Source organism: Panthera leo, chromosome C1, assembly GCF_018350215.1.
Source record: "Panthera leo isolate Ple1 chromosome C1, P.leo_Ple1_pat1.1, whole genome shotgun sequence".
Taxonomy (NCBI): domain Eukaryota; kingdom Metazoa; phylum Chordata; class Mammalia; order Carnivora; family Felidae; genus Panthera; species Panthera leo.
Window position 1 is genome coordinate 204,183,137 of NC_056686.1, and position 14,539 is coordinate 204,197,675.

General features: G+C 41.2%; 1 protein-coding gene across 15 annotated transcripts in view; it reads right to left on the bottom strand.

Moving 5' to 3' along the window:
* EPHA4 (EPH receptor A4) overlaps positions 1-14,539 on the bottom strand; it is a 149,472-nt gene that overhangs the window by 120,524 nt on the left and 14,409 nt on the right. The window contains exon 4 of one of the 15 annotated variants that reach the window (XM_042950273.1): positions 5,747-5,826. The exons of the other annotated variants lie outside the window; for them this stretch is intronic. Within the exon in view, the coding sequence (XP_042806207.1) occupies positions 5,762-5,826 (65 nt within the window). The 3' untranslated portion in view covers positions 5,747-5,761. Of the gene's footprint in view, positions 1-5,746; positions 5,827-14,539 lie in introns of those variants that run through there. 15 annotated transcript variants of the gene reach the window in all.

Sequence of the window (14,539 nt, forward strand, 5' to 3'; positions counted from 1 at the left end):
GCTCTCTTTAACAATGTCTTCTTGAAAGGCAGCATTTCTCTGGGTTTTAAGAGCAATGATGCTCCTTAGCGAGGAGAAGAAAAAACTTACAGTAGATTTATAGGCAATAATTTGCATCTGGTGACTAAACTATATAATCCTTTATATGAAAGGTTATCCTTTACATTAAACGGTAACTGCCAACAGCTGTCACAGGTAGACAAAGAATCCCACATTTGTTTAAAACAAGCAGAAGTAATTGATTTTTAGCATGAAAAGAAAGGCTTTGTAGGCAAAAAAAAAAAAAAAAAAAAAAAGTTTTCTCACAGGCAAGTGGAATAAGTAAAGCTATCTCCCACTTCCGATAATGAGTTTTGCTTGGAAATTAACATATAATGTCCCTAGAGGTGCCCCATTCCTCACTGTTTGTTTCAAGCTCAGGTAAGCATCATCTCAAATCTGAGCCTTTTTCACGAGGTGTTAAAACCCTTAAAACTGCACAGTGTTTCCAACCAACGATTATGAGAAAATAATTCAGGCTCGATTTTGAGATTTTGCTGTGATGATATTCAGGGCGATAGTATCCAAAAGCACCAAACAGAAAGCAACACATGTCCAACTCAAGTAGGCGGCTGGCTGAAGAAACTGTCCTATGTCCAAGCAAGAGAAAACTCTTCTTTCTTGATCTGGAAGGATTTAATGGTCATGCTACATGATCAATAAATCTTAGTGTGTGTATATGTTGTAGATATCAAAAGAAAATAGTCTGAAAGCATCGGAACTAAAATGCTAAAAGCATGATTCTCGTTATGTGGCGACATTATAGACAATGTTGCCAGTCTTTTTTTTTTTTTACTTGCTTATGTTACTGCTTTTTTACAACTTGTGGATTTCTTGCGATTTTTTTTCCCGAATTTGATAACCTGTGATTCATCAGTTCCCTTGAACATGGCTTAAAACCATATTTAGACACCCCAGTAAGTGGTGTTTTCTATGCTATACCTGACAGCTATGCACATAATAAAGCCAGCACACAATTCATGAGAAAGCTATGTCAGAGTCTGGTGAAGTACCAATCAGCTAAAATTTTAAAAATTACTCTATTCTTTAACCAAAGACATAATACATGTATAATAAATGTAACACATACTATATATGGATCATATGAATTACACTGCAAAATTCAAAGTAACAGTATTTCCATTTCATGGATGAGGAATACAAGGGCTTGGAGAGATTACTTGATTTGTAACCATAGAACCCTGGTCACTAGGTCCCTAGTTCTAGGCCACCAAGCTGCATTGTTTTCCGGAGAAATCCACATAGGCATAGATGGATATAGAAAATAAACTCTGAGACAAGGTGACAGAAACATTGTAACAGACTGCCACATGGTCACATGTGTTTTACAGAACAGGGGAGACATGTTTCATCTCCTGTGATGGAATGAAAAGTGTCCTCTAAGGATTCATATGTGGAAGCCCGAACCCCTAGTGTGACTATATTTGGAGATAGGTCCTTTAGGGAGATAATTAAGGTTAAATGAGGTCATAAGGGCGAGGCCCTAATCCCACAGGACTGGTATCCTTTAAGAGAATCTCTTGCCCAACACACACACACACACACACACACACACACACACACACAAAGGCCATGTGAGGACACAAAGAAAAGGCGACTGTCTACAGCCAGGAAGAGAATCAACCCTGACGGTACCTTCATCTCGGACTTCTGGCCTCTAGTACTGTAAGAAAATCCATTTCTGTTGTTTAAGACTCCTTGTTGATGGTATTCTCTCACGGCAACCCAAGCAGCCTAAGGTATTTCCCAAAGGGTATGAAACAAAAGCCTCCGAAAAGCTGTTTTTCTACAAAGTCAAATTCAGAATTGAAAAGCAAAGAAAAATGTGATTGTCCTCCTTTCTTGGACCAACACTTTCATCCATTCATCCCTCCACGAGTATAAACTAAGGCTTCATCCTGCCACACCAAGCCACCCTCCCTTAAAAATTACCACATCCTTGGGGCGCCTGGGTGGCTCAGTCGGTTAAGCGTCTGACTCTTGAGTTTGGCTCAGGGCATAATCTCACCGTCTCACCCACGGTCGTGAGTTCCAGCCCCACGTTGGGCTCTGAGCCGGCAGTGCGGGGCCTGCTTGGGATTCTCTCTCTTCCTCTCTATCTGCCCCTCCCCCCCCTTATGCCTTCGTTCTCTCTTTCTCAAAATAAAGAACTAAACTTAAAAAAATCTTTAAAACCATAACCACATCCTCTAGGATTTTTTTTTTTTTTTATCCCAGAATGAAATCACCATGCACTGAAGGACCAAGCCTAAAACTTAGAAGTTACTCAAAATGTTCCCTTTCACAAAACTCCTCCCACTGGTCGCTGTATCCATGAGGGGGTTTCATGCCATATGAATTTTCGCCTCCCATTGCCTGGCCCCAGTAGATGCTTAAGAAATGTTTGCAGTTGAAATCCTCTGCTGCTCAATACTCTGTTTAATTTTCCAAAAACATTCCTTCACACCTCATCTGCAATGATATTCAGCCTTCCCTCCTCCAGGACCTCACCGGGCTTTTTTCACTTATCAAAGATTATAAACAGTTTTACACAGCCGCCTGCTCCCTCAGACTGTGAACCCTTTCGTGAAGGAAGCAGTGCGTAGAAAGCATGGAGGGTTCAGTATGTCCTGATGTGGACAGAGAGAGGAATAGTATATCCAAGGAGGCCAACTTTATATGGGGGGAAACAGTTTGCTGAAACCCCAATGAATGCAATCCAGGACGAAGTTTGATCTTTTCTCGAAACTGAGGAGTAGCTTTGGTGGCTCCCGTCTTTTCTGAGTTTTATACTCCCTTTAGCGGGACAAAAAGGCAGGACTCTACAATGTCAGACTTCAGGAGCCTGTCCTTATTCATCTATTATATACTTTATTAATTTGAGCCTCAGTTTCTTCATCTGTAAAATGAGAAGCATGGTCTAAAAACGAGATTCCTAAGGTCTTTACAGCTTGAACATTCCCCACTCCTTTTTTTTTTTTAATGTTTATTTAATTATCTGGGGGGGGAGGTGGGTGAGGGGCAGAAAGAGAGGGAAAGAAAGAATCCCAAGCAGGCTCCGCGCTGCCCCCAAGGTGGGGCTGGATTTCACAAACCGCAAGATCATGACCTGAGCCGAAATCAAGAGTCAGATGCTTAACCAACTGAGCCACCCAGGAGCCCCGAACGTTCTCCACTCTTAGGAAGACAGATGTCCCACTTCATTAAGCAACTGTATGGAACATGGTTTCTCTTTGTCTCTCTCAGCAACAGAATCCAACCTAGTGCATCATGCCATCAGGATAAGAAGGGAGGACCACGAGCCATCCAAGATGTTTCTGTTGCTTAAAGGACTATAAAGAAAGCTTTTGGGTAGGCAACTACTCAGCCTGGGCAAACACATTATGTTTTCTACGTGTGATGTTTGTGCAGAGAAAACTAGTATGCTAAAGTAATAGCCATGCTAAAGTAATGACCTCCTTTACTAATTAGGGCTGCATTGCAAGCAAGAGAACACCTGATTCTAAATGGCTTGATCTAAAAAAGAAAGAGAGAGAGAGAGAAAGAAAGAGAGAGAAAGAGAGAAAGAAACAAAGAAAGAAAGGGAAAAAGAAACAAGATTTTTTGTGAGTTACATAACAATTCAGGATGTAACTGCTTTTAGGTGCTGAAAGGTGAGCCATTTCCACTGAAAGCACAAGGTAGCAGCACAGTAGGGGGTCAGTGGATGTTGGGGGGGGGGGGCTAAAGGAATTGACAAATACAGGAGTCCCCCAGGAGTCCCCCTTACCCCCGGTTCACTTTCTGTGGTTTCAGTTACCCATAGTCAACCACCGTCCAGAAGCCGACGATTTCCCTTCTGTCATAAGAAGGTCAGTAGCAGCCTAACGCTGCATCACAGTGCCTACATCACTCGCCTCATTTCATATCGTTGTGTAGGCATTGATCATCTCACACCATCACTCGATGAAGGCTGAGTACAGTGCATTAAGATTTTTGAGAGACCGACCACATTCCCCCAACTTTCATTACGGCATATTGTTATAATTGTTCTGTTTTATTATTAGTTATGTTGTTAATCTCTTGCCGAGTCTAATTTATAAATTAAACTTTGTCATAGGTAGGTATGTATAGGGGAAAAAAAGCATAGTATATATAGGGTTTGGTACTATCTGCTGTTTCAGGCATCCACTGGGGGTCTTGGAATGTGTCCAAGATAAGGTATGTTGGGGGGGGTGGAAACACTATACCACCATTTGCAATTGTTTCCCCATCTTTTTTTCCTCTTTCCCCTTTCTTATAGAAAGGTATTGCCTCCTGCATTGTTTCATTGCCATTTTTTTCCTGCACACATTCGCAAGTAAATACTCTACCTACATCAGCTGACATGCACATGCCCAACATCTATATAATTAAAGTTCACCCTCCTTTGCAGGTTGATTTTCCTTGTAAATCTCCCTGGATTTATTATACAGCATTTCAGAAATCAAAAAGCTCTCATTTGCACGGGCTGTGCTCCTGTTAGGATGAGATGATGCTCTGTCTTGTATAAACTTGGGTCTATACTTATAACTCTCCTCTCTGCTGTGATAGAGTCAAAATAAGAATAATTTGCTCAGTAACACACTCTGTGGCAAGGTCTTCAGCCTTAATAATTGCAAAGTCACAATTTGCTCTTTGTAGGGCCATTCGAATAACACAAAGGCCACCCATTGGCAGATGAATGTTTGACAAATCTTGGGAGTAAACACAGGGCACAGTTTACATAAGTCTATAACCCAGGCATTTTAAATATTCTTCTTACCTTGTTAGAATAGAAGGTGATCCCATACTGTTAACTTGGGGATAGTTTCCCTTCTTTCTAACAGTCCTTACGTAGGGAAAGTATGGTGGAGAGTTGGCAAGTGTGGAGGCTACAGCCAGTCTGTCTGATTTCAAATCGGCTTGGGTAGTCTACGTGACCTCAGGCACCTTCCCATGCCTCAGCTTTCCCAGCTGTAAAATGGGCATAATAACAATAACAGCCTTTTAAGACTGTTCTGGGACTTCATAAATTAAACCTAGTAGAGCACTTGGTTGCTGGTCATTGCTATGGATGCTTTTATAAAGTGTTAGTAATTTCTTCCAAAAGACATTCCCCATCTCTTTTAATTGGTGCCTACTGGGAAAATGTTATAGTGATTTTAAGACGTTATGGTGTTCAGTTAAACTGAAGAAAAATTAAAGTAGAGAGGTTAATAGCAAGTATTCTTTGAAAAGCTTTTCCATCTTTCCGCTACGAGATCCTAGACCCCGGTTACTTACCCTAAAGGAAATATTTAAAGCAGGGTACCAAATGTCCAAACGTCTTAGAATCTTAGATCTTCTAGTCTGGTCCAGAAGTTTCCAACTGAGATTAGTATGCATGCTCAGGGTATTTGGAAATATGAGGGGAGGTTTGGGCCTGTCACAGTGACAGAGGACACCACAGGCATTTCGTGCCTGGGGACGACTCAGGATACCAAATGCTGTGTAACATGCTTGCCCAGTGGGCACAGGACAGACCTGCAACGCTTCATGGAGTACTCAAGGAAGAAACTGTCCTGCCCAGAAGGACAACGGTGTCCCTTCTGAGAAACACAGGGTCTCTAGTCTCTAACTTGTTAGATGCCTTGGGGTCATCAAGCCAGTGCGAACACGTCCGAAGATAGGGAGCTCATCGCCTCCAAAGGCATCGTACTCCACTCCTGCCTAGTTCAAAATACTAGATAGTTCTTCCTTCTATCGAGGCAACATCTGTCCTCTGGCCTTCGTTCTGCCTGTTGCAGCCTACAAAATAATTTGTCTGCTTGGTTAAATGAAAAATGAAACTTGCCCTTCCTCAAAACCGATAGAAAATATTTACAAATGATTATGTCAAAGTTGTGGCTCTGAGGGACACCGGATGTTCCTGTAACAGTGGGTCTGTCATTTCACGTTCTGTCTTTCTCTCTCGATAAAAAAGGGGAGCAAAGTACCACAGCTCAGAGGGGCCGCATCCACATTGACCCGCAGTGAAATGCAGCTTTCCCCAATGGAATATTAAATATTTTCTCAGCTAGATTCTCCTTAACAGCCAGGCTCCTGATTAATGAGTGGCTCAACCATGCCACTGCACTAACTCTAGGTTTAACGATCCCGTTCTCTTCACCTTATACATTTAAGATCTGCACAAGTAACACAAAAGCTCAATAATGAAATTAGGGATGAGAGCAACGTGACGTCTTTGCTTTCTTCCTAAAGTCAACGGAGGCTGGGAAAGGCCGGAATCAAAGTCAAAGAGGATGTCTATTCTGTTAGGGTTGAAAAGCCATCCATGTGATTTGAAAGACAATCGAACAAAGTCCCAGAGCCGGCTTCCTTTATGGGGTTGTCGCACTTTTTATTGAATTCTAGCAAATATACAGAAAAGTGCCCAAATCATAAGAGCACAGTCGAGAGCCAGCCTTAATAGTGAAAGGTTTCAAACTCGCAGAGAAAAGCTAATTCTCACACACATTAACTTTCTGCGATGCCAATAAAAAATGGAAAGCTATCAAAATTAACTTTATGAATCGACTATAATACCAAAACCTGCTAAGGATAAAATAAGAGAGAGGGGCGCCTGGGCGGCTCAGTCAGTTTAAGAAAAGTGCCCAAATCATAAGAGCACAGTCGAGAGCCAGCCTTAATAGTGAAAGGTTTCAAACTCGCAGAGAAAAGCTAATTCTCACACACATTAACTTTCTGCGATGCCAATAAAAAATGGAAAGCTATCAAAATTAACTTTATGAATCGACTATAATACCAAAACCTGCTAAGGATAAAATAAGAGAGAGGGGCGCCTGGGCGGCTCAGTCAGTTTAAGCATCTGACTCTTGGTTTCAGCTCAAGTCATGATGTCACAGTTCGTGAGTTCGAGCCCTGAGTCTGGCTCCACGCTAACAATGTGGAGCCTGCTTGGGATTCTCCCTCTCCCCCTTTCTCTGCCCCTCCCCTGCTTGTGCTTTCTCTCTCTCAAAATAAATAAATAAAACTTAAAAAAAAAATAACAATGAAAAAGAATAAGATGAGAGAGAGAAAGAATGACATACAGTTGGAAAGAGAGAGAAACAAGGAGAGAGAATATATAGGCTAATAGCAGTTGGATATTTCCTAAAGATTCAAGATAAACTAATAATAAAACTTTCCACATTTTATTGACCACTGAATAGATACCACCTCCCAAGTGAAACTTATGTACATTGTCCCACACGTTATGCATACTATTTAATCCTAAGTATACCTGTAGGGTAGGTATCATCATCCCCATACAACAGAGGAGAAAACGGAAGCTAAAGTAACTAGCCCATAGTCACATTGTAAGTGAAAAAGCTGAGACTAATTTTTTTTAATGTTTATTTATTTTTGAGACAGAGAGGGACAGAGCATGAGCAGGGGAGGGGCAGAGAGAGAGGGAGACACAGCATCTAAAGCAGGCTCCAGGCTCGGAGCCATCAGCACAGAGCCTGAGGCGGGGCTCGAACTCAGAGACGGCGAGATCATGACATGAGCCGAAGTTGGACGCTCAACCAACTGAGCCACCCAGGCGCCCCCAAAAAAATCTGAGATTAAAATTAAATTCTTATTCCAAAGCTTTGGCTCTTATCCACCATTTTCAATTAAAAAATGGAGTTCAAAAAGCTTTTTATCAAAATTTACTGCCACCTAGTAGGTTTTTTCCCCCCACAAATGCAAAGAGAATTTATGGACCATTTTCAGAAAAGCTGACTATAGTTAATCTTATAAACACAACAAGTCAAAAAAGCCACATAACTAAAAGTGATACTTGAAGTAATTTAACCACATTTAAAATTCCTTCTTTTTAAGAAGTGTTTCGATATTGGGAATAGGATATTAAGAAAAAAAATATCCCATAGCATTCGTAAATGATGCTCACTGAAATTGGGCATAAAATAAAGACAGCCACAACTGATACTATCATTTATTACTGGCCTGAAAATTCTGACCGATGTCATAAGATAAAAGTCAGAAATAAGGGGTTTTATGTTTAGAAAGAAAGAAAAACTATATAATTTCACGCAGTCAAAACTATTAGTTCTCTAGAAAACTCTAGAGAATTAACTGAAAACCTATTAGTATTCACAAGACAGTTCAATAAAAAGATTGGATGGAAGATAAACATACAAAAATCAATAGCTTTCCTGTAGATCAGTGATAACCAGCAAGAAGACCTAATGGAAAATATTGGAAAAACTCAATAAGTTTGTGTTTTTCAGTCATTATCCGTAGCAGAAGTCAACAACCCTTTCCTCAGGGAGGGCTTCCTTTTGAGGATACCTATTTTTTAAAGTTGCAAAAGAAATGACTTTACGTCTCCCTAGGAGAAGAAAAAGAAAAGATCTAACAATGAACTTAAAAAAAAAAAAACAACAAAGCAGAACCAAAACAATTCCAGAACAACTGCTGAAATCTGAAATCGTAGTGCAAGATTCTTACCGTATCAAGTACCCATTTACACATTACTGACATAGTCATAGCTACAATGTTTTGTGAATGAGAGTCCCAGAGTCCGTCATAAAGATTAGGAAAAATTATGTACTTGGTTTATTTTAGCTAAGTACAGTAGCCCTTTCCGCCCTGTGGAGAACTTCCAGAATGTAAGACCGTTTGTGACTCTCTGGCGGCGTGTTTCCAACCTTTTTTTTTTTTTTTTAATGCTTCTTTTCATTCATGCAAAGATAACGTTCTCATTTTCCCATCAACATGAGTTCCTCTCACATAAAACCACACTTTTATATTGGTTTACAGTCTTGCATCACCATTAATTTAAAACCCTAGGATACAGAACTGCTGAATTACTGCGCCGTAAACCTGAAACTAATAAAACACCGTATGTTAAAATAAATAAATAAGCAAATAAAATAACATACAAATGAAAAACAAAGACAAAAAGTCTAGGATACAGACCGGGAGTTCCCAAAGACAACTTTGCAAATGTAAACTTGAACGTTCAAGTTTTACTTTAGGCTGTACCTCTCTGTTGGCACCTCCTTAGAAAACGGAGTAATGACATCTCAATTTCTCCCATTAGTTAATTAGCCACCTTTGCATCTTAAGTACTGGAAGCATTGTGCTGTTAATTACCTACCAGTCCACTCTCAAAAATCAGTCGCTTTTTTTTTTTTTTTGTACGCATAGATTTGCACAACCCTTAAAAAAAGAAAACAAATCTATATAAATGGCTCCTCTACACGCAGGCTAAATGTTACAAAAGGCAGTGCTCTAACGGTTGGCCAAAGGTGAGTCCGGTCAACTAGTGCCCTTACTTCTCTCTCATTTCTCCCAACACTTCTCTTCTAATCCTCTCCATAATTACATGAACTGCTACAGCTTTCCCGAAGCTGTCAATTCTTCCTGCATCCGTTTTCAAACGACCGGCGAAGAATCAGTCTGGGCACTAGATCAAGCTGTCAATGTTCCCAACTCAGCAATGAACGATCCTCTTGAAATCTCCTGGCATATCTGTCAAGGGCCTCCCAGGGTTCTTCAAAACTCTTCCCCCTTGGAGGAGAGTAAGGGTGGAGGAGCCAGAAAGGTATTGATCCATTCTTTTAACATGCTAATTTGCCTGGGGGCTGCTACAGTCATTGCCAAGCTGGACCCTTCAAAAGGAAACCGTTTTCTCAAAGTGGAGATGTCTTTTTCAGACATTTAGAACTGAAAACAAATGAGCCCAAGCCTCAAGTTCACAGTGCAACATGAAGGAGGCTGGCCAATTAGAAATGGGATAGGTCAGGGGCGTATGGGTGGCTCAGTCAGTTGAGCGTCTGACTTCTGCTCAGGTCATGATCTTGCGGTCTGTGAGTTCGAGCCCCGTGTCGGGCTCTGTGCTGACCGCTCAGAGCTTCGAGCCTGCTTCGGGTTCTGTGTCTCCCCTCTTTCTCTGCCCCTCCCCCGCTCATGCTCTGTCTCCCTCTGTCAAAAATAAGTAAACATTAAAAAAAAAAAAAGAAATGGGATAGGTCATATATGGAAAGGTGGTCTAAAACTCATTGATGGTAACAAAAAGTTTGGAAGTTTAAAAACAGATTTTAAACTTCTAAAGCCTGTGTTTGCATCACAACCAGTTAAGAAGTAGTCTATTGTATAGCCCGCATGAATCCTTGGGAGAAAAAGAAATAGGATTTTTATCATTAAACTGATGTAAAACATTAATAACATTATATTGGTGAATGCTTGGATGTCTCCATACATGATAAAAATGGAAAATAAAATTGATCGTTCATTTAATTACACCTCTAACCGGTGACACCCCATTAGGGCCAGACAAGAAAAAGGCGGAGGGAATAATAGCACCGTTATTAAAGTATCTTTGGCTACAGTCTTTGTTATCAGTTCATTATTTCATCAATGAAACATGCAGTGCAGATAAGACGACAAGACACGACCGCAAAGCGTTACCATATTAAGTTTGTGAAATTAATTCATTGAACGCGATGATTTGCTCATAGTTTCCAGGTCAGGTATTTCTGGGGATACATTGTTGAGTTGTGAATGGTTATCAATGGAAAATGCCACATAAAAGGCGGCGGTGCTCCTGATGAAGGATCCGCTGTGGAAAACGATAGCTGGGAAACTTGGCGTCTTAAATCAGGGAAGTTCTTCAGGACAAAAGCCCATGAGAAAAGCATTCCTCACTGAGCTGTGTCTTAACTGATCATGAGGTTGGCCCATATTTACCTGCCATGGTATTATGGGAGGAAATCAGTATTCTGTTAACCTCTGACCCCTGGGATCTGAAGCAGACAAAGGACCAATCTGGAGCCCTGGGAGAACACAGCCAAATGTCAAACAGCAGGGAAGCGATTGTTACGGAAACATTTGGCGTGGGCACAGCCAGCTTCATTGGGGCAAACTGCTATTCACAAAAACAAGCCGTGAAGAGATAACGCCATAAAATATGAACAAAATGGAACCTTTTCTGTCTTGCTTCTAAATTGTTAGCTTTATGGGACATCATGCTGAACAGTATGAAAAAAATCCAATTTGCTTTGAAGCGCATTAGTCTGTCTAACATCCTAATTATTGTTTACATTGCCATTTGCCTTCTATTAAGAATTGAATAATTACCCAGCACTTCATAGTTTAAAAATACAAGCAAACAGGATTATCTGGGTAATTAAGAAACTGTACTTTAGCTTTGTACTGCTGCGGAAAATATCTGTACATGTAGGGGAAATGATAATTATCAATCAACTCACTTCAAATGGTATTTTAAGGATTTTGAGCAATTTGGGATCTGTAACTTATTAAGAAGAGGTTAGTAAGATCACCTTTAAGAAGTGTGGGTCTGTTTAAATCCATCCTTAGAAACAAGAGCCAGATAAGCAGCTGAATTTTCTCATCCACTAATGACACCAGAGAACACACGAAGTACAGAGCCTTCTGCTGTTCTTTAATCCTAATAATCCATCCCAAATGGACTTTGAACAGCATCATCAAACTTTGTCAGACCATGTGGAGCTCAACCAAAGCTCTTCCATATTTCGATGTTGTTTTAGCTGACCCTGCCTCCACTTAATTGCACTGCGAAGTCTGGCTATGCCCGTTTTCTGCCCTGTGAAATTAGCTCGAACTCACAACTAATTGAGCTTCAAAAACATTTCATGCAAAGTCCTCTTCTTCTACTTTATAGGATGCATATGATCACAGCCTACGGAAGATAGTGCTGCTTTCAAGCAGGGTGAAGCTCGTTGGGTCATACACGCAGGGTGCTTGCATTGCCCTTCTAGGAGAATAAAGCAAAGGTTAAGTCAGTTTGGAGACACTGGGTGGGATGGGAAGACAGGAATTGGACAGGCGACATTCAACCCCCCGTGAATGCACGTATGAAATACGGAACAGAACACAGTCAATACACCTTGTAAGGAAACTTATCTGGGACAAGTTGAAGATAAAATCGGACATGGGATTTTAATTGCGACTCTAGGTACAAAGCCTGATGGACTCATTCATCTATGTAGAAACATGAAAATACCAACAGTGGTCTGCAAGTTATATGCCTTCAGTGTCTATTTGTTGAAGGAATGAATGGATTCCAGCCCACCAGTGACCTAACGCCTATTTCTGGAACTTCCTGAGATCTGACAATTGCTTTTCAAAGAATTTTATCTTTTTACTTTACAATTTTTTTTCCAGCCCTTTGTTGGGACACTTCTAAACATTCCTAGCATAATCTGAATTGTGCACTCAGAAAGAACGGCAAGATTCCAGCTGAAGCTGTCACTACACAGACAAGCTAAAGGCTTCACCAACACTAGGTTACTTTCCAAAGGTCAGAAAAAAAAAAAAATGAGCAGCAGGAGCCGGGTTGTTTTGCAAGGGGCAAGGGGCCGGGGAGTGAGAAGCAGCCACCCTGGGGGCGGGGGGAGGGGGGAGGGAGCATAGAAAGAGCCCAGTGCAAACAGTGCACTCTCTGCCCCCGCCCCCAATCTCTGGAAGCATTCAAATCAAAACCGAATTCATTTGCATGGTGTCTAAATCAGTGGGTTCTGCATAAACAGAAGGAGATTTCGGCTGGAGTTTCCAAAGGAAGCCCTCACCGCCTTTGTGAGAGGGGGGAAATGGGTGTGCTGTTTTGCATGAGGGCGCATACAGAAAATGCAAATGAAGACTGGGCAGCCTGGAAAAGCAACCCCAGGCCGACAGCTGACGACCCGCATTCACCCACAAAACCCTCCGCGGCTCCAAAGGGAGTTGTAAGCGGTTCCGACAGGATTGTTTCCCAAGAAGCCGAAACAGACCCTGAATATTCATAAAATGTCCATTTAGTCATGGGACTATTAATTACCCGTCAGATCATGGAACTGGGTGACCTCACCTGCTCTCCTCCCCCCAAAACAGCTCAGAGGTACCAGCTGTAAGGCCCACAATGAGAAAGGTTTTATGCCCCACAGTCTCTCCGGGTCCAGGGGACAGCTGAGGCCTTCATTAATCGTGCCTCCTCACAAGGACAATAAAACTAAAGAGCGCTGAGCCACCTTATTGGACACAGATAAGCAGCTTTAAAGGGCTAAAAGCTACAAATTGCTGTCTAAGTTGATAGAAACATCTAAAGGGTTGAATAAATAAAAGGCCATTCTTCTAAGCTACCTTCATCTCGCAGATTCTGGAAGCTTTCAGAACTTTCCTATTTCCTTTTCATTTTCAACGTGTCTGCAGCAAGGCAGAAGGGTGCATTCTACATACCGTCAGGGAAACTAAACGGCTGATCGTCTCACGACCCCTTCACACTTCTAAAAATATTGAGGATGCCAAAATGCTCTTGTTTGCACGACTTAAAGCTATCGATAGAAATTGAAATTGAGGGACTTGAAAATTATTTCTTAATCCATTCTAAAAACCGGGGCGCCTGGGTGGCTCAGTCATTTGGGCTTCTGACTTCGGCTCCAGTCATGATCTCCCGGTTGGTGAGTTCGAGCCCCGGTCAGGCTCTGTGCTGATAGCTCAGAGCCTGGAGCCTGTTTAGGATTCTGTGTTTCCCTCTTTCTCTGCCCCTCCCTCACTTGTGCTCTGTCCCCCTCTCTCTCAAGAAGAATAAATAAGCATTAAAAAAAAAAAGTTAAAGAAAATGGTTTTTCAACCATGTTTACGCAAATTACATGTTAATGAAAAAGTAACTATATTTCCCCAAAACGAAATTAGTGATGAGAGTGACACTGTTTTACATTTATTTATTTGTTTGTTTGTTTTGCAAATTTCTTTAACGTGGACAGCTGGACTCTCATATTTGCCACTGCATTCAATTCAATATCTATCACATATAGAAAAGCCTCTAGAAAACTCCACTCATGAAAGAAAAAGAGGTAAAAGGCAAATGATAGTTCAGTATTAATTAAGAAAGTTTTGACCCTGCAGATCACAAGAAAGGGTCTTGGGGAATCCAGCTAGAACATACTTTGAGAACCACTACCCTGGTACAATGATGGGAGGAACAGAGGATCTAAATCAATGCACGTAAGATGCATCATTTCATGTCACCTCCTACCCTTGCTTATGTGACATCCTCCCCCACCAAAGAGAAACAAAAACAAACTTCTACTCTGGAACCTAAATGAATTGCTTTCAGTGTTGGACAGACACTGGTCAAATAACCCATCCCTTCAACCTATTTGTATCTAACAACAATAAAATTAACAGTAACAGCTTCCCCTGACCAAGTGCTTAATGATTCTAGACGCTGCATGAAACCCTTTTCTCCAAACATGCTTATGGGTGCGTATCGTACATAGTAACATACCGTTGCCGCCAATTTGCAAACGTGAACTGGAGGTCAACTTAGTGTCCGTGATCACACAACTGGTTAAGTAGCACCATTAGAAACTAAACCCAAGTCTCAAACTCCAAAACCAGGTCTTAGCCATTTTATACTAAGAATTATGTTAACCCATGAACTGCAGAGATTTGTGAATGTTCAGGCATAGAGACGATTCATAAACACGATGAAAAGAGAAGACCCAAC